Raw genomic sequence first — 27068 nt, 5'->3', positions numbered from 1 at the left:
TCGGATCACCTTCCATAACAATGTGTATCAATGGTCTCTTTTTAGTAAAATGGAAACCGAGATCGGATATTTTCTCGACTTTAGATAAATTAGGAAACCCTGAATTCGTGTTACAAATGGTTTAGTTGTCTTATTTCCGACGGAATTAAGGCATTATTTCGATACCGAAGTTTCCAATTCCTCGACTTTACGCTTGACGATTTTCTCCCAAACACGTAGGAAGTGTCCTAAAGATGGCCTAAATGTTTCAGTTCGCAAGTTTTACGTTCCTCCACAAACTTTAACGTCAAAGAATTTTGCCGGCGGGACTGGCAAATATTCGCGTGTGGAAAAACGCGCTGGTGGACGTCCGAAAACGTCCCGCCCGAAGTTTCTGGTCGGGGATGGAAAGATGTCCGAAGCGTTCGGGACGGGACACGATTAAGATTTTCGAGTTGGGGGAAAGTCCGAGTTGTGGGTCGGGAGTCTTAAGACGTCCTTTGTCTTTCAGTGTGCGCTGTTCCCTTCTCGGCCGCCAAAATTTCGTCTCCGTGGAACTCCGCTCCGCCCCCGACGGGCCCCGCCGCGGGTGGTGCCGCCGTGCCGCCCCCACCCGAAGCCAACGGCTCGGAGGACAGCAACAGCAAAGACAGCACGGGCAAGGTGGACGTGTCCAACAATGACGCCGAAGGAGTTTGGAGTCCCGACATCGAACAGAGCTTTCAGGAGGCGCTGGCCATCTACCCGCCTTGCGGCAGGAGGAAGATCATCCTGTCCGACGAGGGAAAGATGTACGGTGAGTGACCCCCGTTTCTCTACTTTCTCTTTCAACCGAACGGACCATTCCCCTTTTCGGGGACTAAGACGCGGGCTTCGTACCGTGTCCAGAAGTTTAGGCCTACGTCGTTCCCGATCGGGACACCCACTCACTCGACCGTCTCGCGTGATTCTCGGCGTCCCTCTGTAAATAAGTCAGAGAGAGGTTAAAGGTCGATGTGGACAACGTCGGCCGACAGGAAACGTTCTTACGAGTGGTGACCGAATCCCAAAGCTGGTTTGGAGCACCGTTTATTTTCTTGTGACCAGACCAACGTAGAGAAACCCATTCCGAGTATCTTTCTTTCACTACTTATTGTGTTTTCCAATTTTCTCCCATGTTTTTTCTATAGCCAAAATTCTTTTCTTCGGTATTACCGAAATGTCAATATGGTGTCCTTGTCGTTCAGTGCCGTAACTAACACTTCGTTAACTAAACATTTTTGTGTTAAAAATCGACGTCACTACAAAACTTTCGTTCATATGTTAAAATTTTCGTGGAAACATTCTCATATTGCCCGCATTGACATTAAGCATAAAGCATTATCTACGGTGTGCCTTATGTACTGTACTGTACTGTACTTTTTCAGTTGCGTAGGCCTACTCGAATGACGTCGAGCACATGTACAAGATCCTATCGCATTATATGAGCTCGTGTTCTTTATTTGTTTTTTAGCATTTTTATCATAAGGTAGCGTAGATTTGGGCCTGACTAACGATCGAATGGTGACTTTTAGAGATCAGAAAGCGGTGCTCATTGCCCGTTTCTCTACGCGTAGATTTCTCCGGCGGCACTCGCAACATAGAAACTTTTCTGTTCAATGCCCGGTATTTCTGGGAATTCAGACCGTCCCGTTTGACCTCCGAAATATAGAGAAAATGGTAGTAGACATGCAGTATGTCGAGTTCTCCTCTAGACATCTGGCACCGTGGATCCAGCAACGTAGGCCTTCGAAGTGTCGGACATACAATTTTCGGGGAGAGCGATAGTTGCCGGATATTAGAGGATGATCTCCGGCGATTGGCTTCGGCAGATTAAACAGATAAAGCCCTAATCGATGATAATTTGGCAAGAAGAAAATCGAAGGGAAGGAAGCGCCAACAATTCGATGCTGGCGCGATTTTCGAGCAGATATCGGCGTTTGTTTGTCGAGAGGATCGTTTTACCGGGAAAATATGGTTGTGAGAGTAAACGGATTGGTGGAAAGGACCAAATCCGTTTATCGGTTCTGGAAATTACGTCACACAATAGTCGGAGTAAAGAGTTCCGATCACGAGTACCGGCGAAATTCGTGTTTCGATAATAGGTCTACTTTATCGCTCGGAAAGATATATTTTCCGTATTACGTCCTTAAACGTAATCGAAAGGCAAATTTCCCGATATCGGAATCGCATTACCCGATACCTTAATGGCGGACGTTTTTTCGTCCGGGCGATTAATTCCTGTAGGAAATAAGATGGGCGCGAATTATTCGTCGATTCGTTATCCGACTTTTACAAGGAAAGATGCGATTGGTGTGAGAGACGGATGGAAATAGACGCGGTTCCTCCATCAGTTCCGTCAGAGAGTGACGTGTGGGAGAGGAGTATTACCCGTTATGGAAAACAGTCGACGCGTTTCGCACGGTTTGCTTCCCTCCCCCGACCGATCCGTTTCGAACCATGCGGAAGATTGGTTTTTAAGCGAGCGAAACGAAGACGTCGAGTATACTGTTATAATTTGGCGCGTACGCGACGATGCGCTGTTAATGGCCCCGGCTGCGCGCAGCTCGTTGAAACGTCTTGGAAATACTGTAGTAGAAAGAAAGGTTAATCTTGTAAATGCGCGTAGCCTTGGCCGGACGGACCGGTAAGAGGGGAGGGGTGGCGAGAGAGAACCAGTCCAAGTCGAAGTGAATGAGATAAGATGCCGTTTCCTGTGTACCCGGAGGACCAGTTTGGCCCTGACCCGCCACAAAAGAGGGGGCCCGTCCCACACGCGCACGCACAAGACCCACCTGTCGCTACGTTTCCTGTCGTCCGACGTCTGCTAAAATTTAATCGTTTCGCGAATTACGCGTTGGCAACGGCGTTGTTACGAGGGAGGATCTTTTATTTTCGGATAGGCTTTCGAGAGGTTTATCGGCGGCGATAAACCTTAGGAAGACGTTAAATTTATATTCGGCCGGAGTTTAATTAAAAAGAGCGTTTAATATCAATTAAAGAGGACGGTTTTGTGTCGAGTCGAACGGAGGAGGAGGGAAAAAAGCGATAGAGAAAGGAAGAAAAAAGTCGGTGGACGTGTAGGCGAGGGAAATAAACGGCTATAAATGGCCGGGCGGAGTGCGCAGGCGCGCAAAGTTGCCGAGAAACTCCGGCGGACCCCTCGAAGTAATGAAATAGATAGCAAATTCCAGAGATTCCATTCTGCAGCGTTGTCTGCTTTCGTGCTCGGCCTGGTATGAAACGTTAGGAGACGTTCGATCGCAATGAGCGAGACAGCTGGCTGGCTCACGTATACCCGTTGCTTTATATATTCCGGCCATAATTGAACATTCCTGACATAGTTTTGTCGTTCTGTGTGCAGCTCCTTTGTGTCCGTGAGGCCGTATGGCCAAAAGTCTAGGGATGGCGGTCGATTTGGTGATAACAATCACTTTTAGGTTTCTTTCCCGCCCGGTGTGGCTGGGAATTTGACTGCGGTACGGTCGAAATGGGAAGAGAGAGCACTTTTTCTTTATGTCTTTGCGTCGCCTTTCGCTATTTTTGTTTTCTTTCCTCTCGCCAGTTTTTTACTCTTCTCTTTAAATTTTTGGAGAGATTCCGATTCTCGGAACATCCGTCTGGAGAGGAAATTTGCTCTCCTTGCCGGCCGGGTTGTTTACTCGACGGAGTGTGCGGCCCGGAGTTTTCTTTTGATTTGGGAGGAACTGGCGAATGCCTCCGTGTCCGACCTATTCGGGCGTAATCTTACGTGGTTGGAGGAAATAAATTGATAAATATTTGCCTTCTCCTCTTTCTCCTTTTCTCCTTGGCCTGCTCCCTCTGTTCCTTCTGAAGAACTCTCTGGCATCCCAGTTTCTCTAGACTCTTTGTTTCTCTTCAAATTTGGTTCTATTGGGAGAGTTGACTGCTAACTGCACCATTGCCTACGATGTTTCCTGCACTTCCTTCTTAGATTTCTGTTAGCTGTCCAATTGGGTTCTGTAGCTGCTGTGGCCCTTTTACTTTCTGCTAGACTAGCATGTTACAAGTTACTTGGAAAAAATCGTATCCCACTTTATTCCCCTCCTCTTTTTCTGCTTGCAGGCCTAATATACTTGTCAAAAAGACCATTGTGAAAACCATATTAAAAGACAGTCTTCCCAAATTTGGTCTTTTCCTGAGTGTCCGCATTGTGTTGGGACGTGTCGAGATTGATGCGGCCCAAGTTGCTGTTGGAAAGATGGATGTCCTAGGATGACGTTGTCTATATTGGAATTTTGCCTGGTCGGACGGCGAGTCGAGTCCTCTCCGAATTGACTTCTTGACTCTCCCTTAATTTAGATAAACAAAGTGAATGAATTTAATAAATAATGTCCACAATTTCCTTTGTGAACTATTTAAATTTTTTTTTTTTATAATTTGTTACTCTGAGTTGAAACAAATGAATAAAATATAACAAATGTTAGGAGGAAAAGATGCTCCGGAGTGTGATGTACCGTGTATAATATAATTAAGCTAATGATGCATGATGAGCAGTGAGTAATTGTCAGAAACATAAAGTAACAAAATCTGTAGGATCGGTTCTTAATATGTTGTTACTAAAATCCCACCTATCCATAATATCTGTTAAGTGCATATTTTTCTAATGTACTATTAAATATTTTAAATAATTGATTTTAATTTAAAAAACATTTTATATTGACTAATTTTGTGTAATTTGTAGGTCGTAACGAGTTGATAGCACGGTACATAAAGCTGAGAACGGGCAAAACACGGACTCGGAAGCAAGTGTCTAGTCACATTCAGGTCCTTGCCCGTCGAAAATCTAGAGAGATACAAGCCAAATTAAAGGCAAGTGAAACTAAAGTAAATAAATTAATAAATTTTAAATTATGACAATATTTTTTATAAAATTATAAATTTTTAGATAACGTATTATAGAGATAAATTATTTTTGTATGTGGGAATAGTCAGATGTTCTTCTAAACCCATATTACTGTGCATGCTACAAGTTGTCGTATGTGAGTAGCTTTAGTGTTATGTGGCTGAAATAACCATGACGTCTCTCTTCCTCTTTACAAATTTGATTGAAATTAAATTTTTGAAAGCTTTGGATTTTTATTTTAACAAAAAACATACCATTGCCTCTTGATTATAATTTGTCTTAATGTTTTATTTAGTATCATTTAACATATCAGAATGAAGCTCTGCAAGTTAGCATGATCTGTTTTCCTTAACTAATCGATATTAATATTGTAATAAATTCATTGCTGTCATAGCTGTTATGTTAGCTAAGATTTCCTTTTAACTAATGACTACATTGAAAATGTTATCTTAAAATTCTAATATTAACAAAAAGCCAAGGCAACTGTACACGTTAGCATCTAGACTTTTCTTTATTAGGTGTACAGTGTACATTTCCACATTTCTTTTTCCTGTTGTTTACTTTTAAAAGAATACAATCAAAAGGATGCATGAAGATGACATTCATATAATATGCAAAACTGGTGGCAATACCAGCTCCCCAATCAGAGACGCGCTGCCATCAATAGGTCCCGATCCTCTTTTTTTCCCTGGCAGGACCAGGCAGCGAAGGAGGCAGCTCTCCAGTCCATGTCCTCCATGTCGTCCGCTCAGATCGTCTCTTTGTTTTGCTCCCAGGACCAAGCAGCGAAGGAGAAGGCACTGCACTCCCTCACGTCCCTGACGTCCGCTCAGATAGTTTCGGCATCTACCATACAGAACAAAGCTGCTACAGCAGGACTGGCAACTTTAGTTCCCCCTGTCAGCTATCCTGGGGGACCGGTACGATTTTCTTTAATCAATCCACAATAAAATCTATTTATAATCATTAAAATCTTTTGCTCTATTTCAAAAATTAAACATACACAGTTTTCAAAAATTTCAAATCTGATTTTCATTACAGAAATTAAATTGAATATAAATATATAATTGTTGAAAAATTGATAAACATATTTCAAACATCACTGTGATTGCATAAATCACAATTGAAAATTGTCTTTATAACTTTTAATTATCATAGTTTTTTGTTTTGATAAAATTGAAATTAAAATGATTTGATAGAATAACTGCATAACAGGATTTGTAATAACTGCATTTGTAAAATATAAACTTCACCATTATTACAATGTATTTTTCATCAAAATTAAGTTTCTCCTTAAACGAGATAGTAAATTTCCAGAATTTCTTTTAATTAAATTTATTAAAATGTTTGACAATCAAGATTTATCCGAGAAACTTCAAAAATGAAACAATAAACTACAAAGAAATTTCAAAAATTTAACTTCTTTCTAAAAATCTCAAATTATCATATTAAGTTCAATCGTTTAATAGTAATAATTTCATTTAATCCAAATAAAATATCAAAAATATTATTTGTTTAAGATCAGTATTGGGATTTTAATATATTTGAGAATTTTTAAAATTTTTCTTATTACAAACTTATGATTAAATATCATATTTTAGTCATATATATATATATATATATATATATAAACACGGTAACTCATTTAATTTTAGTATATTTTTGAATATAAAATGAATGAAATCCCAGGATGAATTTATGTGTTTATGGTGAATACTTTTATAACTTTGAATTTCAAAAAAGAAAAAAAAAAATTAAAAATAATTAGTTTTATTTAATAATTTAATATACGGTTGTAATGATAAACAATTTATGCAATATTTTACATTTTCAAATTTATAAATATTGATTTGAACAGCTGTTTATTAAAAGGGAGTTGTTAAATTATGTCAATGATGCCACAAATAAATATTAAATATGCTATACTTTGAATAACCTAAGTTAAAATTGTTTTTTAATGAGAAAATCTATTTCTAACTTTGAAATTTAACTCAATTTTTAATTTTCTATAATAACAATATATATATATACACACACGCACACCATCATTTAATTTTAATTATTATTGTTTTTATTGGAAAATTTTAATTTCTGGACTGGACAAACAATTTTTTGAAAGAGAAAGAAATATAATGAGTTATATATATATAATTTATAAATTAGATTTTTCAAATTACATTTTATTTCAATTTGAATTTTTTTTTTCTTCATTAATAATGTGTGGCATTTAAATTAAGAAAATATAATTTAAATTTTTACTAATTTTATAATGCATTGATTTGAATTTGGGTAGTTTTTAGTGAATAAAAGTTTATTCCTGTATAACTCGTTTATTTCCATGTTTATTTTAAAAAGTAATTGTAGGATTTTTATACAATGATGTTAATCTTCTTTATGTATTCTTGTTTTTTTAATTATGAAAGAAGAGTAGATTAAAATCTAGTGGAGATTAAGTTGCTCCCAATAGAATTTAATGTTTGTTCTTAAAAACTTCTTATGATTTAAATTGTGTTTATATTATCAATAGACGTTATTGGATTTTTTGAAAAATATATATGATCGTATAAATTAGATCAATGTGAAGGTTGAATGCACTCGCTCCGATTAAGATATCAAATAGTAATCTGAGATTTATAAAAAGAAATTACACTTCCAAAAAAGATATATACAAAGCTTCCATTGTTTTCTAATTAATGTTAATGAATATGCCCTATTTTATATCTCCAATTAATAAGTTTTGAGAATTATAAATACGTTATATTTATTAAATGCAATCACTGTTTTGTTTGAAAATGAATCTATATTTTTCCGGCCGACCGAAATACTTTCAACATCTTTTATACATTAAATAGAGCAAATGTTTTCGTTTTTAATGTTTATACTTATAAAACTCTAAAAAATTATTTATTAACTAATTAATTTGAATCATTAATTATGAATTACAATATAGTGAATAGATGGTTCATTACTACTTTCTCCTTTGTATAGTTCTGGCAATCAACTATTGCACAACCAGGAACCTCTGAAGAGTAAGTAGTTTATTTATTCTCTATCATTTAAGGTTTGAACTTTAATTAATATTTCAGAATTTTTAATTTATCTTTTAAAATAATTATCTCTTTAAAAGATATATAATATTTACTATTCATGTTTTTTACATTTCGATTCAAACAAAGACCTTGAATAACATTCAGAATTAGTAAAAATAAAAAGCTTAATGTATCATATTTACATCTCCATTAAAACTTATTGAAATATATGCCATCAAAATAGAAAAAAACTTCAAGAAGAGTAATATAAAAAATTAATAAAGACTATCATTTCAATATTGTTTGAATTTAAAGTTGTTATTCATGTAAATGCTTTCTTATATTTCACTGAGTTAACATATAATGACTGTAATGAAGATATATACGAAATAGTATCGTTCCTTTTCTTTAAGTTAATTATTATCATGTTTATTTTGAATATATATATACACATACATAACTTTATAAAATAATTTAAAAAACTGTTAAAAATTTTTAAAAATGATTAGCTTTTTTTAAACTTTGTAGTTTTATGTGCATTCTTTGAAATTATAACTTTAAACATTTTATATTTATTCAGTATTAAGCCGTTTGCTGGTCAACCATATGCCATTCCACCGAAACCTCCCGTCACTGCCTCCATGACTGGTGTTGATCTCCTCAATCATCCTCCTTCTCAGACTTGGGACAATAAATCCATTGCGACGCAAAAACTCCGTCTTGTAGAATTTTCCGCTTTTATGGAACAGCAGAGGGATCCAGACAACGTACGAATTGTTTGAACCTCTAAATATTTATTTTATTATTTGTAACAAAAATTACTCATTTTTTTTTTACAGTATCATAAACATCTGTTTGTCCACATAGGAGGTTTATCTGTTTTTACAGACCCACCCTTGGAAGTAAGTTCATTTAATTTCAGCTTAAAATTATTTTGTTCTTAACTTTTATGTATTTTATTTTTATTTTCATTCTTAGGCAGTAGATATTAGGCAAATTTATGATAAGTTTCCTGAAAAGAAAGGTGGGCTTAAAGAATTGTATGATAAAGGACCACAAAATGCCTTCTTTTTGGTGAAATTTTGGGTAGATTTTTTTATTTTGCTTTTTTGAAATTTATTCTTTTTAACTTTTAATAAATTATTATTGATTTTAATTCAACCTACATCTTTTCAGGCTGACCTAAACACAAACATTCAAGATGAAACAGGTGCATTTTACGGTGTCACGAGCCAGTAAGTTATTAATAATTAGACATTATAGATTTTATTTTGATTTTATAGACTATCACAGTTTTAAATATTTAAAATGATACAAAAGCACAACAAAATTCATAACGATTATTCAAATTCATATAAACTAGTTAATACATTTGATAAGTTCGGAAACAACAAAATACACGAGCCTTAGAATATTTAAAAATCATTTTTATTAATAAAAAATGTTATTACTATTAAAGGATTTATTAAGACATTTTTATAAACTAAAACGATTTCATAATTTTACCAATAAATCCAAATAAATGAATAACAAATGTATTTTGTAAGATGCATGTGATTAAATATAAATAATAAGATCATTATATTTTCCATTATAATGTTTTTATAATGATAAATATACCACATTTTTTACAAATAAATTTTCTACATAAAATGTGTTATTTGCACATAAAAAAAAATGAGATAAAATAAAACTCTGACATATAAGGACTAAAGTGAAAATATAATTTACCAATGCAGTTATTTAAAAATAAAAAAATAAAGTATATTGTTAGTGGATTTTACAGAATCATATAATTTTGTTTATCTAGAATAGAAATTATTCAATTATCTCATTGATAATATCAATCATTAAATCGAAATCAGATTAGTAATTGAGAGAATTTTAGGAATAATTTTTAAGGCTAGAACAAAAATAAAATTTTTAAAACTAACATTTAGTGAAGATTTCAGTTATATAAAACTAATGTATGCAATTTATTTTAAATCCTATTAAATAAATTTGTATCAAATTCATTCTCTTCAAATTTCAACAGTTCATGCTTATAAATGATTGTAATGTGACAAGATGAATAGATTTTTACCATCGAAGTAATTAAGGATTGTATTTTCAAATTTATTAAATATTTTATTATAGCATATTGAATTTGATACTATAATTTGTGAAAAGCAATGCACTCCTTACTAATAAAATCTATTAGCTATATTTAAATGATCTAAACTAGTGGTTCTCAACGTTTTTTACCCATGGACCCCTTTTCCTTTTAATTTTTTTTGTGGACCCCCATAGACATCACACAGAAAAAAACCTTATATTTTTATAAATAAAAATAAACAATAAAATAATAAAAAAAGAAAGGAAAACGTTCAGTGACATGACACTGATGGTATAAGATTCTCCTAACAAACCCCGGCTTTATAATCTCTCTTTGACCTTTGTCAATGAGATATATATGTCATATACATATTCAATGTTTTAAATAATGTATATTTTAACCCTTATGAAAGAAATGAGTAATAAAGAAATTGACAATATATACACTGTAGAAATTTACTTCTCAGTAAAACAATTGTTCTGAAGTAGAATTACCCTATAGACCACTAAAATATAACTGTAAACCCCAGTTCGGTTTTTTTTTTCTGTGGACCCTTTTTCTGCAGTAATGTTACATGGACCCTGTTGAGAACCACTGATCTAAACAAATGAATTGCATTTTACACCAATTTTTTTTTTTTTTTAATTTCAGTTTATCACTTATCACAAGATTTATGTACAATAAAATATATAAATTACAGATTCTTAGGAAGAAATATAAGAAAAATTTAAGAAATAGTAGATATATCAGTAGTTTCAATGTAATTTATACTAGAAGCAAATCTTTAATAAGTAAAATATATTTTTAACAAGGATTATAAATTTGATTACAAATTAAGCAAATAACAACAGTTTTTAATACTAATAACCAAGAAACAAAATAATTAATAGTAATTTTTATAGATTTTCATCCTGTTGTCATCTGTTATATCTAAGTTAATGTAAAATATATCAATAATTGCAGCTGATATTAATGAATGTAGAAATTTGTGAATTTTCAGAGAGCTTCCAAAATATCTCTCCTAGTGAGATTCTTTCATGGTTATAAGAGATTATTCTCATATGTTCATATAAAAATATGTTTCTAATAATGCAAGTAATACAATATTATACTTGGTGAGATATTCATTGACTATATTTAAAATATATGAATTGTATATGAAAATGCATTATAAACTGTTATTAGATTTATGCAGTGAGGATTTTTCCTTTGTATTTTTTAAATAAAAATATTGAGGGTTACAGATTATGAACAGATTCATTGTTACATATAAAGACTGAACATTTGAATGCACTAGATAAACAAATTATTTAATGAAAATCTTTGATTTAATTTAAGTATTGCTAACAGAAACTATTATAATACTTTTAGGATTATATTTCAGAATGATGCTTTGTATCAGTTGTGTAACATTTTGCCACTAAATCATTTATTTACATAGAATTAAATCTATACATTAAGCAGTGCAAATAATTTTAAAATATTTGTCATTTGTGGCAATGCCTTTATTCCAATATGATATAGTTTGTTGGAATATTTTTGAAACCTCTTGTTTAACATAATGTTTTTCTAATAGTCTTCCTTGTTTCATTTTTATTTTTAAAATGGTTTCACCATAATTTTTACTTTTATAATAAGAAAATGAGGATATTATACAGGGAGTGACAGAGTGGATACAAGGTCCTAGGTAAAACGACCATGCTGTAGTTTGTTAACACCTCTTCTAATGTAACTAGTTGATGAGTAGATGTATTATTGTGTAATAATTTTCAGTCTTTATCCTCCTACTCATTTGGGTGTTTACTTTAGAAAGCATCTCTCAATTTACATGAAACTTTCATGTATTTTTTGTTATCTATAGTAGAACATAATGGGATAAATAAATAATTTATAAATCCTTTTGTATTAAAAAAAAATACTCCAACAATTTTTCATTTTAACTGATTCTGATGAAGTTTTTTGTGTGTAATAAGTTCTTTGATTATATTTTTATTAATTTTGATTTGTTCTTATTCACTATTAAAATTTTAAATTTTACTATTATTATTTTCTGTATTTTTAAATCTTTCTTGATGAAAAGTTATTTATTTTAACAATTTTAATTGCTTGAAATGTAGACTAATTTCTCATTGATGACCAAAATGCATTATAAACTGTTATTAGATTTATGCAATGAAGATTTTCCTTTGTATTCTTTTAACCATTTGAAAATCAGAATAATCAGATTATTAGCATAATGCTCAAACCTATACAAGTATTACATAACTGAAATATATTAATTTACATATTTTTAAATTATTGATTAAAGACTATAGTCCTGTTATAAAAGTTTAGTGTTTGAGTAAATCTGTTGTGAATCATTGCAAATTTGACTTTATTCTAATATTTAAATTCAACATTTATTATAACAGCAGCATAGATTCATATACCTTAAAGTGTAATTATCAAGTCTAATAACTCTAGTAAGTTTCAACAGTTTACTTTTTATGGATAAATCTCGTTTTATATGTATAATCTTACTTGTTATCTAATTTTGGATATAATACACAAAACACAATATTTTTACTGTTAGTGCATTGACACTTAAAATCTTTATATGATGTGAATTAAACAATAGAATAATTATTATCAAAAACTTTTCTCTTAAAGAAGTTTGTTAATATTGTATCCTTTTTTATTACATGCTTCAATTATTTCTGTAAAATATAAAAAGTACTAGAAACACATGAAGAGCCATATATTTTATTTTTGAATATTCCATAATAAAATTCAATTATTTGCTTTTAATAATTTCCAGCTAAAAATTTAAAATAAAATTAAAATAAATTTAAAATAAACATGAAATAAGTATATTCGTACATATACTTATTTCATGAAGTTAGTATATTCTACTAATAAATCTTCAGGTTACAGAATAAATTGTGTATATTTTGAAAAGTAAATAAGAATCTAAATGACATACAAACATATATTTGTTTGAAAGTCATGGGAGTATCAAAAATATATTGAAATATAGTTTATTGCTTAATTTCTATAAATATATATATATTTATAGAAATTAAACATTAATATTTAATGAATAAATACAATAGACAGATTATATTACAAACAAGTTTTATAAAAAATTCTGATCTTTCTTGTTTATCTAAATTTAATGATTATGTCATTCATTATTTAGATTGTCTTTTACAGATAGTTTCACTGAATTAAGTCAGACAATATTTATTACATTTTCTTGACACTTTCTACTAACAAACTTTAGGTTACAGAAATTGTCTGTGATAGTTAACAAGCTTTGAAACTATGTTTTGTAAGTTGTCTCCTAATACTCTGAATGTCTTATATAACTTATAATTTTTATTGCCTTTTATTAAGTCGTAAACAGTTTCAAAATAAGATATTTAGTAAATTAAACTGTATAAAAAATTATTTTTTATTTGCGGATTATTCAAATTAAATACAAATATAAGAAATTATAATACTGGGGTTCATTGTAATATTTGCTTTATTTTTAAATTTTCAAATTATTTGTAGAATTAGGTAGGATTTGTCTTGTAGGACTTCACTTTGCATAGACTATATAGGCGGTCTCAGTTTTGTAAATTATAGCTGGGTCTGACCTGCATTGGGATTGGCCAATATGAGCAACTGGATAGAAAACAACATCCCAACACCCACAATAACTTATGTGGGAGATCCAGATTCAAATCCAGTTCCAATCCCTCATAGCAGTAGGTCGATGTCTCCATATGTCATTAGGCTACTATTGTTAATTTTATGTTTTGTTATATATCACAATTACTATATTCTTTTATACAACAAACTAAATAAATTTAATTTTTCTTGAGAAAAAAATTGCCACTACAGGTAAATGGATCATTATGCTTACATATATATATATTTTAATAAATATATGCATGGAAAAATTTAAAATTAAAAAATGTAACAGCAGAAATGAAAAATGTTAAACTACATCAGTACTGAAAATTTAAACTAATATTTAAGACTTAAAATTTCAATGTACAGAAGAGCAAATGAAACTTAAACTTTTCTACTCGTCTAAATTAATCTTCTTAATTGTATACTGCACAAAATGATGTTTTTAAAACCTACTGCAGACTACAGGATATTTGAGGTTAAACTTTATTGAAACTTTGAACAAAATAAATAGCTAAAATCTTGGCAGAATTAATCTGAAAGTTCTCAAGTTATATATGTATGGTTAATTTACAAAAGTTGTGCACTTAACTACATTTATCAGAGTAATTTTACTTTGATAAGCAAAGCATTTTCAATATTTTTCACATTTCCTATTTTGGTATTAACAGCTTAACATTTCAAATTACATACTTACATGAAAGTGATTAAAACATATTAAAGTTTTAATAGCTGAAAAAATATTCATTAATACTCTGTTTTATTAAGTTTAAGGAAGATTAATTTAAATTTTTAAATAAAATATTTATGAATGTTTTTCAATTTGACAGATATGTCAAATAATGTTTTGAATGTTAAAATTACTCATTTATATTTATATATTAAAAGTTTATAAGGTAAACAAAACATTTTTAAACAAAATTATAAATTTAAATGTGATTGAGAAGAGAAATATACTATTTTATTTCCATTTGTTAAATTTTAAGATACTCCTACTTGAGAAAATATTTTGCTATTAAATAAAAATTATATTCAAGATAAAATAAACTATAATTTAGAATATCTAACTTTAAATGTAAAAAAAAATTTAGTTTTTGATTCTAAGTTGGGAAGTAAATTCAAAGTTTGATTATTTGGTTTATATTTTCTCTTTTCTTTGTATCTAAACAATGTAAAAGTTGTTTTTTTTACCACAGAAGAATTAGAGTAATAATTAAAACTTCTTGTTCACTGGATAAAAATTGTAATATTATTAATATATTTATATTTCAAAGAAACATTCAATATATTGAATAATGTGTTTTGCTTCAAGATATATATAAAATGGTAAAATATTTAGCCTGTTTTGGATAGCTTAAAGTAACATTTTTTATTACATTCTTAGATTTTTTTCCTATATTTTTTCAAAATCATGATCAGAAGTTAATTGAAAACATGGTACAATCTGTTGCAATTTACTGTTAATTTTGATATGATCAGGAGTAAATTACATTGATAAGACCTCAGTCCCAAAACAGCCATGTAACTTCAAGAAATGTTAACTTAGAGAATAAAACAATTATTTCATATTATCTTGATTACATAATTAAAATGCTTTTTGAAAATATAAATATAATTCTAGATTATTTTGTTGACAGGAATTATTTGTTATTTATCAGAATCAACAACTACAAAAATATCTTGTGTGAAGGTGAATGATTTGTTTGAGAATATGTTGAACAAAATTGATGTTATGTTTACTTTTGTAAATTTTTGTTACTTTATATGCTCAGAATAATTAAATTTAAATACAGCTGATATTTAATACATTTGAATAAAACACCTTAACATGTTTGCTGCCAGTTGATGTAATTCTGTGTTATATGAAGGTCACAATGCAGAATTATGTCAACTGACAACAAACATGTTAATTGTAGAAAATGAAATTTCAAAACATTCAGCAATTTTATGATTTGAAAATAAGCAAAGTTGAATATAAATTATAATTATCTAATATTACAATATTTATTACTGCTGGAAGAATGACATGAAGTAAACAATGGAGTACCAAGATTTAAGATTTCAAAAATTAAGATTCTTTTGAAATAATTTATTTGTAAATTTTGCCTTGAGATTTTTAAATAAGAAAATTTAATGAAGTGAATATGTCATCAAATAAATTGTTTTTTCTTTGAATTAGATGAAAAATATTCTTTATGTTATAATTTATTTTAAAAGTGAAAAAAAGAATTCAATAAAAGATTTTCATCTTTCTTTATGAAAGAAAATGTGGAGATGTTAAAAAATAAATGAAGAAAGTGAAGGCAATTTGAAAAAATTATTTAAATGTTTTTGGATATTACAAAATCATAGAAAAAGTTTTTAATAGAGATATTAGAGATGATTTTATGAGTATAATTAGAACTAGTAATTTTTTCTACAATATAAATTTCATTATTGAATTTGAAATTCAATTCAATACTGAGTGTGAATTGGAAAAATCCAAATAATAATTCTGTTGACTAAGCATTCTTTGCAATATAGCAATTCTGTTATTTAAAAAAATCGGTTCTAATATTATTAGTAAGTAGGAAGCAAATTTTACTTACTTCTCATAGAAATTTACCTTTATACAGGGTGTCCAGAATAACTTCTGTGACAAACATCTATATTCATGGTCGGCTGTTGAAGACCCATACACATGCATCTAAAGAATTGCCACTGGGGAGGATATAGTTGTTCAATAGTGCACCAAATTATGCAGAGGCAAACTTGCTTCTAACTTTGTGGAGAATGTAGTGTACGAATGATTGCAGAAGTTATTTTGGATACCCTGTGTATATATATATATATATATATATTTATATATAATGACTATATCCAAATATTCAATCATAACCTGAAAAATTAATATTTAGACATTTAATGACTTGGCTAATCTTTAATTACAGTTTAGTTGAATTGTATTTGAAAAAAATCTGGCACATTAGATATTTAATTAAAAAGGGAAAAACAAAATTAGCTTAAAAATTTGGAATAAGTTGAAAAAAAATACAATGCAAAAGTACGTCTCAATAAACCAAAATATAAAGCATCTTAGGACAAAACGAAGTTTTTCAAAAGTAAAAAACCTACCTAAAGGTATCTGATAAATTTTATAGTACTAATTTATTTACTTCTTTAATACAGTTTGTTATGAATAAAAGTAGAACATTTTTGAAATTGACATTGTTTTCTATGGGACTTTTATGTTAAAATGCTTAAACATTTTAACATTGCAGTTTGTGAATAATGTTTCAAATCAAAAAGATTTTAATGATGAATATTCAAATAATTATTCTTAAATCATAAACTTGAATAGAATATGTTCTACAACAAAGATCTAGTTGCATAATTTCAAATATAAGTGATTGGTTAACGAACATAATCTGTCCCAAGACTGTTCACTATCCGAATTGTTCCTTAACCAATTATTAATTTACCATAGATTTTTATGGAAATTTGATTAATTCATTCTGGAGACCCAAAAAATAAAAAATATATACTTTCTTACTACATTTATTTATATGTAATAATAAAAATACATATATACACAGTGTTGCATTTTTATTAGTGATGTTTTTCTATTTGTGAGGGTTAAAGAATCTGTCTAATGTCGATTGCTTTTCTCTCTTCTTCAGGATTTTTCAGAAGTAATTAATAGCATTGTAATTGTAGAGATCGCCAAGCCTATTAACCTCACCTTGGTTTGGATGCCATTCTAAGACTGTTGACCATTGTTCTGACATCCTCCCATTTCTTCAAAAGATCTTTAATAGCCAATATCGGCATTAATCCTCTTTTTCAGAAGAAAACATTTCACCGAGTTTCTTGGTGTTCTTCTGTCATCAGATCAGTTTCAGGTTCCATTATGAGCTCTTCAATGTTCTTTATTTCTCAGTTCTTTAGCTGCTTCAGTCTTCTTGATTATACTGTATCTTTCTTAGATAAGATTGAACTATGGCCTACTGTAGACTTGTATAAGCCATGCTACCCAGCAACATCAGACATCTGTCCACTCTACTTTTGCTATTATACTCTCACCTTTCAAAAATAAAAACTGATGCAAAACTTAACGAGTGTCAGCCCAACAGCCTCATGAATACTATAAAAAAATTCTTTCTGTCAGAAAAATAAAAGGCTGGAATTACAAGGGAGAGTTTCAAAGTTGGAGGAATACTATCCGATCAGTATATACTGGGTTGAGCGTCGATGTTGATGTCTCCCGCGCTCCGAAAAGTTTCAAATTGTTGCCCAAAGACAAGGGAAGACCAATTGATATTCATTATTTTATGCCGCTGCTTGTTTGTTCTGTGGGGTGTTTGTTGTCCGAACATAAAAATCTTTTGTGAAAGTGTTCGTTATCCAATTTGATCGTTTGTTAACTGATCACCCACTGTATTTAGTTTGTAAATAACATTTTTTTTGTATACTTTAAATTATTTATAGAATTAGATATTGATATTACAAGTGATATATGCTGGAGTAATTTTCACTTGTAATATATGAAGTAGAAAAGATATTGAAAATAAATTAATACAATAAAAAAATAATTATATCATTGCCAATTGAATATTTCATAAGGTTAATTACCATATGAAATATTCAATTTAGATAGTATATTATAATATATATAAATTAATAAAATTACTTAATTACTTCTTTAATTATCAAATAAATGCTTCCAAATGGAAAGATTAATTAAGTTGTTGATAAACATAAGTTTGTTTCAGATTGTCAAGATTTCTTCAATAATATAAATTTATTGTAAAATAAAAATAAAGTAAGTAAATGTTTTTGTTCAGTGTGCCAACAGAAAATGACAAATCCATTCTAAGTGGGAAAAATCAAAAATGTAAACTGTACATTTTAAAATAAATGCCAGTTCAAAATGCTTTTAAATATACAAGGTTATTAAACATGAAACGATGCTTTTATTTTGTTTTTATGACAGTTTGGACAAAAAGACTTCAGAGTCAAAGCCATGGTAGTGTATGTTACATCAAATGATATCATTTAAAACGTTTAGTAACTATAGAGGTTAATTTAAAAAAGAAAAATGTGAATGTTTCTTATCAAGTAACACTATTTGCTTTTCGGAGAATTTTTGTTTTTAATATTTTTAAAGATATAAACAATAATAAATTACTGTGTAGCATTACGATATAGTTTGCAAAATTGCAATTATATAATATTAAGCAGAAAATTAGTCAAAAAATACAGTGAAATCATTAAATCTAATCCTTTATATCGTGACAAAAATGCAAGTGTTCATAAATTTTTGCTACAACCTATTGTTGTTATCTATAGACACAGTATATTTGAAGAGATTTACTTATCATTTTATTATTATTAGTCCAACGTAAAATTTTGAAGAAATGTAACTTGACTATAAAAATGATCAAAACTTTTGTAACTTTATTTCTTTTTTGTATTTAATGATTTAAGAGCAGAAATTCCTAAGCAGGTTATTTGGTGTTCAACTGATGACTCCTTAAAAGACTCCTAAATATGAGATATTTAGGAGTCTTTTAAGGAATAGTGGACAAATTGATTTTTATTATGCTTAAAAATGTAACAAAAAATATAATAATAATTGATATATTTTTGTGCATTTTACTTTTATAAAATTTAATTTTAAATCTGTTTTATTTTTAATACAAAAAATTAGTATTCATTTCATTCATTTTGTGTAGGTATTATTGGCAAACTAAATCTAATTTTAGAAAGTAGTCAACGAGAGAAAACTTCAATATGACCAATAGGGAAAAAAATAATGCATTTACTTTATAATCTATTGCAATTCATCAACTAAGAAATTATTTTGCAATCCATCAGAAATTCCCTTTGATTGCTAAACTTTCAGAAATTAGTGTAAAAGAATTGCATTTTATTCATAATGTAATACAATTCACTAACCAAAAATTTCCATCATTCAACATTACACACAATTCAAAAATTTTAAGATGTATCCGATTGTAACTTTGTATGTCAACAATGCAGTTTCTATACTTTATTCTTAACTTCTGTATTTATATCTTATAGTACAATTAATGTAGTTAAAATATGAAAAATTCATTTCATCAGAAATTAATAGAATTTAAGACTTATTGTCTCATGTACTATTAGAAAAAATGATTTGAAGATTTTATTACTTTGTTTTCTCCGTCTTTGATTAAAACAGGTAAATAAATTTCTATTGGAATCAAACTATAATTTTGTTGTAACAAGCTGAAAGTGTTCGGTGTCATTCATAAATAATAGAATTTCAGTCAGAAAGTTGCAACAATATCAGCTGCACTGAAAATTTTGCACTTTCATACAATTATGATTGAAGATTCAAAATGACACATTATTTCTCTTGTTATGAATTCTAACACATTATTTTATTCAAAATCTTGTGTTTTCTATCATCATTTATCATTCATGAATTAAGTTAGAGAAATATATGATAGATTTTCTGAATATTGTCTTGAAGAAATGTTAGTGACATATTTAACTTTTCAACGCAGGTACAAAACATATAATGCATAACATTGTCTGTATACATATTGTACAATATAGAAGTATATAATTTTCTCAATCGATATCAAAGTGCTCAAAATAATTTTTGCAGTTTTGAGTTATGCTAATTGTTATGATCTCTGGGTAAAGTTCACCGAGTTCAGCGTTAATAAGGTTCCTCTATCACAAGTACTTTCGATGAGTATATAACCGTCGTCCTCAAGTGAAATGAACAATTTAGAGAAGAGAGCATGCAGAATTAAATTGTTCATTTCGCCTGAACTCAGTGAACTTTATCCAGAGATTATACAACTTTTGGCATAATTTTTAATTCCACTTCTGCTAATTGTTATGATGTTACCGAAATGCAATAGTGTGAATTCCATATTAACAAAGAATTCTGACGTAACTATATAATTGTTCTAGATTTTACAAGACTCAGATAATTAAATTTTATATTTATAATTATTCTCACAGGTGCTAACTCTAAGAAGCTGGAACTCATTTTGTTCCTTAGAGTTGGACCCATGGTTATTCTGCAATTAATTTAATGAATTCTTAAATTCAAAATATTCTAATGAAAAAAAAATGAGTTCAGTTTGCACTATTAAAATGTTTTTATAGTATTTACTAGATCTAAAATATAAGAAAAATCATTTGTAAGTGCTACAATGTAGTAATTGTTCTAGTCATTGTCAGTTATTTGTCTGTCTTAAATTCAGTAAGAATTATCTGACATTGTTTGAAAATTTTAAATGAATATATATACATACACATTCTTTACTGCCTTACATTGATCTGTTGATTTAAAAAATATCATAAATAAACTGTGTATAACTTAAACTATAGTATTGGTCATCATAATTTATCCAAAAATATAAATCAACTTTCAGGTGATAAACTAATTTCATCTTTGTTTTTTCATTTATTACTATATATTTTATATCATTAATTTGTTTAATGTGTTCTTAAACAAATCAACAAAAATTGAAAAATAAGTTCATCACATTACACTAATTGTGAATATCTTGTGACTCTTATATGAAATATATTATGTAATAATGGTGTCATTTATTTAAAAAATGTATTATATTTATTAAATAGGCTGATAAATGTTGTAATGGTACTTTAGGATTCAAATGGTTTTGCTTAATTATTATTTTTCTATAAAAAGTATTTATTAGGATTATATAATATATTCTATTCGATATTCTTTACATGTATTAGTAACAGGTGAAGGAAAGACATGACTGTACACTTTGAATTTCCAGTACGTTACGAATATAGATACAGAACTAACATTTTCAATCTTTAACCAAGATCTTCATCAGGTTCGTTGTCATTCCAAATATGGAATGTTAAGCATATAGAATGTTTTTGAATACAAAATTAATTTTCCCCAGTATGTAATAAATAGCAAAGATTTTGAAATCAGTTTACTAGACAGATGTCCTTCATATTAATGATGGTCTATCCTCCAGGGAATAATATATAATTACCAATGCAAATGCTCTTCACAGACATAACGCCACGCATAAGATGTTACGTTACTATCCTCGAAATTTAAACATTTCCCTGATTTGGTTGCTTTGTAAATTTCAAGGGTTTCTAAGGCCCTGATCTGATTGGTTTTGAATGATTTTTTTACGAGACTGGTGTTATTTAAGTCAGCTCTTACATTGGGGTCCGTGGCATATGTTGACAGGGCGGTAGTATGTCTTTTTTGTCAATGTCATATTTATGTTCAGCGATCCTTTTTTAAACAGATCTTTTGGTGGATTCAATGTAGACAAGATCTCTTTGGAATCTGTGATCTCTTATCGGGACACTGTACAAGAAAATAGCACAAAAGAAGGGCACCATATTGGCTTACTCGAGAACACACACAAATTACTCGCTTCTAAGAAATGCAAAAGACACACCAGATAGTTTGAGGGCACCAGGAGTGTAGTGTCCTGGTAAGGGATCACAGGTTCCAAAGAGATCTTGACTATGTCGGATCCACCAAAAGATCTGTTCAAAAAAGGATGATGTCATGATGTGTACTGGAATGTACTCGTCATGACATCATGTGGCAAGTTTGAACAGGAAAGCAGGAAGTGAATTGAGAACCAAAGGTAGTTTTGTGCAATGCCACACAGCGTTTCCAGATTAGGGATTTTTTTTCACTGAACTTTTTTCAGTAAACTAAAGTATAAAAACAGAACAGAACTTGTGAAATGCTATTTAAGTATTGCGAACAAATGTGTTATTCGGAATTATTCATTAAAAAATTATTCCTATCTCTGAATGATGGTTTAACATGTTACTTTTGCTTTCCAGACTTCAAACTGATAATTAATGCAAGTGCTGGTAGCATTAAGTAAAACTGGTGGTAATAATTAATTTAAAGCAGTGGAAAAAATTTAAAACTGGCAAAATGGTTGTGATTTTTAAAAAGTTTTCCAGAGTGACCCCTGGAAGCTGTGTTAGTGAGACTGATGGTAAATGGCATTTCTTATTGGTGATGCCACCAATCAAAAATACCATTTACCAAAGGTTAACATTACATTCTACATATTCCCAAAAATTTTTTGTATAAAATCATATATTATATCTTCAAAATGATACAAATTTAGATTACTTTATACATAAAATTATTATATTTATTTGTTTGTAATACTAATACAAAAATTACATATTTTTATTTAGATATGAAAGTAATGATAATATGACCATTACATGTTCAACAAAAGTGTGTTCATTTGGTAAACAAGTTGTAGAAAAAGTAGAAGTAAGTTGCATTTGATTTAAATTGATTTTGCCATTATAAATTTGCTAATGAAAGTTTTCCTCTTTTTGCAGACAGAATACGCACGTTTTGAAAATGCTAGATTTGTGTACAGGATTCACAGATCACCTATGTGCGAATACATGATCAATTTCATTCACAAATTAAAACATTTACCAGAAAAATACATGATGAATAGTGTTCTTGAAAATTTTACTATCCTTCAGGTATTTTTCTTACTTTTTTAAAAATTTATTTATATTTATCTGACCATGATAAAATGTTGATCATATTTTAGGTGGTGACCAATAGGGAAACTCAAGAAACATTGTTATGTATTGCTTATGTGTTTGAAGTGTCAACCAGTGAGCATGGTGCTCAACATCACATATACAGACTTGTTAAAGACTAAATTGTTCAGTGTTTAGATGCCATCACATTTATCACCCATCAACAGACATATCTCCTTCAGTGCCTACATCACAATCAGTTGGCTTTTTGCCTTGTATATAATTGCTGTTTTGACCCATGTGATTGGTTGTTAGGTGCCACACACTGAGTTTCTCGCGAAAATGTTTTAGACAAATGGCTTTATTTTTACAATGCCACACATAGGAGACAACTGTCCATCCGCGGAGACAGATCTTGTTCCGTTCGGAAGAACGGAGCATTCAATTTAAAGAAGACAGTTGTGAGAGCTATGACTTCGCAAAGTATGCAACATCAGATCAAAGACGGAAAATGACCTGTCCTTATGAAGGAATGAAAGAGTGCATAACCATTTCCTACCAATGACCAGTGTTAGTGTTTTATTACTGTCTCTGCGAGACCAAACCTTGTGCTTTCTATATTACATGGGGAAGGCAGCTCACTTTTATCGTGTATGTTTTTTTGGTAAATTTTGTTTCCTTTTATAATTATGTTCTGTATTGTTTTCCGAATGGTCGTCAACAAGATAGAGAAACATGCATAATACACCACGGTAGTATATTAAAAGCCATCCGTCGCAAAAAGAATATATTTTATCGAAGAGGCCCTCCTTTTTCATTTGCTTTTTTCGCTCGAGCATGAAAGAATCAGAGATGTAAACTTTCACTAAACCAATTCTGATGGATAACTGAATTTCATATTACTGAAATACAATCAAACAAGAAATATAATCTTGCAGGGTTGAACTAAATATTGTGATCTAATCAATCACAAATAAAATAAATTATTTAAGAGAAAATTTTAGAAACACATTTTCCATATATTTTTTGCTTTAAGCATTATTATTGTGTAATATTTTTATTTTATTGCCAATTAGTAATTTAACACATCTTAGATTATTGCAATTTGATTGAATAATGGCACACTTAAATACTTAACTTTGTTGCAAATTTGATCATTTACTAAAATTATAGTTAGTTAGTATTATCTTGATGGTTACATGTACTAGTTAGTATATCCGTATTGTTTCAGCTTTGGCCAAAGATTACAATTTTATTTATGGGATCGTAAATAATGACAAATGCAATTTTGCTTTTTAAGGGGAAAATTAAAATATAAAGTGCCATAGATGTGCCGTTCAATGATACTTTCATTTTCCCTCTGGAAACAGTGCCATTTTTAAATGTCGGCTAGTACATGTGATCATTGTGTCAAATTTATAGATTCGAGTTACAAAATCTCAGGCCTAGCTTCGTCGACAGTTGCGATCAAACGAGATGTCTCCACGGACGTCGTTCCAAAAGCAGACTCATTTATAAATAACTCAACCAACGGATTCTTAGAATAAAATTGTGTTCTGTTTCTGCCAGGTTTCGCGATTAAGAAAAATGTAAAGAATTGTTTTAACAGGGTTCTTTGTAGTACTTTAAATAAGTGTTTTATCACTTATTAGAGAGGGGATTAGTTTTGTTTTTTTCTGTTATGTGACAATATTGCCTGAAGTAGATCTCATTTATTTGCTTCACCACGACATGGGCAATGCTCACAAGAGATTTTTGTGTACAGATTAATTTAATTGGCAGCTTTGTATTGGAAGTTTGGTTCACGTCCATTGTCATGTTTATTATTTGCTTAGTGGAAGCCTTCCCATCCTACTGGTAGTGTAAGGAAAGTGAATAAACAGTTTGAACAAATAAATGTTGTTTTTTTGGAATTTTGTACACTTGTGACTAAATGTATAATAGGGTTAAAAATTTTAAATCTTTACAATATCACAAAAATAAGACATTTTTTTGCTGACAATAAAATTTATTATTCAAAGGCATTTTTACATTGATATCCTAAATATTTTGTCACAAATCATTAGAGAATGAATACCAAGTATTCTTGAAGTAAAAAGACTTGGAATAATATTTAAAAACTATTTACATTGTTTGATAGATTGAGTGCAAGTGACTTACAAAAAAACTGAAACAAAATACATTCACATAACTTATATATTTAAAATTCCACTTTGAAAATTTTTATAATTTGTATTAAAAAACTGCAATATTGTTATTGCCATTTAACAGTTTTTTCCCCCTCGAACGTTATCAAAGTCTAAAGACATACTCTAACACAGGCTTATAAATTTAATAGTGTCTTGGCAAAATGTTATGTTCCAAATAATCAAGATCCAGTAGTATAACTGGGATGCTGATGATATGATTGCCACACAATCTTTGGTCTTAAACAACAAATTCTTGGGCTTTGAATGTCAATTTACATTATTGAAATGTACAGTACATCTGAAGAAAATGCATCTCAGGTCATTTATACATACTAGATTGCAGTTTTCCACTTACTAGGATACAAGTTTTTATAATAATCAAACATGTCATAATTAATTTTAACAAAGTAATATATTAATATTAGAGAAATTACTTAATTTTACATTCTCAAATACTGTATTTGATTAAATTTCTGTTAACAGAGAACATTTACAGTATAAAGCAAAACAAAATTTGTGCTTTTTGGTATTGCATATTTACAAATACATTAAACAATAAGCACTATTTTAAAAAGTATTTTTTAGTAATGCTTATTGTATAATGTAATGTTATTTAGTAGTGCTAAACAGTTTATGAATAACTAATATCTAACAAATATGAAATGATGCCAAAAAGTTGTATATTAAAATCTGGTACTCATACCATTATTAGAATACAGATCGAATTGAATATGCTTGAATAATTCATATTTCTATATTAAGAAACATTTTCAAATCTTACATTTTTAAAATAAGTTTACAAATGAATCTCTGTACACATTAACAAAGAATACGACTTTATTGATCTGACAGTGATGGTGTACAGAAAGTCATTTGTTTATCTATGAGGGTTGTTAATGTTATAGAACCTTTTACAAATACAATTTAGAAAATCCCATTTTTATTTCACAATAAAATTGAAAATTTTATAATTCATGTTTAAATATTTTATAAAATTCATATGGTACATGTAGCTGAAAGAAAAATCTTCCACATCAGTATCTTAAATTTGTATCACATTATATTATAGATTTACATAATATAATATAAGTTAAAAGAAACACTTAATATTGTGATTTAATCACAATATAAGGAAACGTTTATTATTAGCAAAGTTCCTATTTTATTTAATTATTACAAGTTATTACTGTCAGATAAATTTATAAAAGCAATTCTGAACAATGGTAATAAATCAAATATATTTTAGAAATTACATTTTGGATTGCCATTTTATATACAATATATACACAGATATGTTGAGAGGGGAAACAAATGATTGCCCACTAAATTTACCCATTTCAAATAAATTATAGAACAGTTTCATCCAGAGGAAAGGATTTTAATATTTAAATTTAGGAGAAGTTATAAAATTCAAATTATAAAAATTTAATAATAATATTTTTACCCTAGTTTAATTTTCCAATGAAATAACTCAATGAAAACAAAAAAGAAAAACGTTAGAATGAATACAGAATTATTTTTTAATGTTTATTAAAATTTGACCGTTTTAATGCATTATACAGAATGTTGTATTATTACACTAAGTTGTACAATAGCCTTTTTATACATTCCATATATATATGGCATATAACTATTAAATATAAACAATAAAATTACCCTTGATTTTTGTTTTAATCATTGGATTAAATCTTAGAACAGTTTTTATACTTTTT

General features: G+C 29.4%; 1 protein-coding gene and 1 long non-coding RNA gene across 5 annotated transcripts; one reads left to right on the top strand and one right to left on the bottom strand.

Annotated features, from left to right (window-relative positions):
- Positions 1–634: 634 nt before the first annotated feature.
- On the top strand, positions 635–25080 carry sd (TEA domain transcription factor 1 homolog scalloped). 4 transcript variants are annotated; one of them, XM_067267413.1, is made up of 11 exons: positions 635–775; positions 4703–4830; positions 5641–5784; positions 7853–7893; positions 8474–8660; positions 8733–8795; positions 8872–8979; positions 9070–9128; positions 22859–22940; positions 23012–23164; positions 23236–25080. In XM_067267413.1, the coding sequence occupies exons 1-11, from the start codon at positions 769–771 to the stop codon at positions 23347–23349; spliced, it is 1086 nt and encodes a 361-aa protein (XP_067123514.1). In that variant the 5' UTR covers positions 635–768; the 3' UTR covers positions 23350–25080. The 4 variants fall into 4 exon arrangements, with proteins under 4 accessions (XP_067123514.1, XP_067123513.1, XP_067123512.1 ...); XM_067267412.1 differs by having other exon boundaries at positions 5560–5784; XM_067267411.1 differs by having other exon boundaries at positions 4703–4845; positions 5560–5784.
- Positions 24879–26206, bottom strand: LOC136972782 (uncharacterized). Its single transcript, XR_010880386.1, has 2 exons — positions 26060–26206; positions 24879–25710 (listed from the first exon to the last, which is right to left on the bottom strand). It is a non-coding gene; the product is annotated as an uncharacterized lncRNA (long non-coding RNA).
- Positions 26207–27068: the final 862 nt, after the last annotated feature.

This window comes from Centruroides vittatus, unplaced genomic scaffold (assembly GCF_030686945.1).
Source record: "Centruroides vittatus isolate TY-2023 unplaced genomic scaffold, ASM3068694v2 contig_301, whole genome shotgun sequence".
NCBI classification, from domain to species: Eukaryota; Metazoa; Arthropoda; class Arachnida; order Scorpiones; family Buthidae; genus Centruroides; species Centruroides vittatus.
Note: the sequence above shows the minus strand (reverse complement) of the source record. Positions and strands in the feature narration are given on the sequence as shown.

Excerpts from the sequence above, each read along its gene's own strand:
- sd (XM_067267411.1), top strand. Across the intron at positions 4,846-5,559 it reads TAAAGGCAAGTGAAACTAAA|GACCAGGCAGCGAAGGAGGC; the intron begins GTAAATAAATTA and ends TTTCCCTGGCAG. Across the intron at positions 8,796-8,871 it reads TTACAGACCCACCCTTGGAA|GCAGTAGATATTAGGCAAAT; the intron begins GTAAGTTCATTT and ends TTTCATTCTTAG.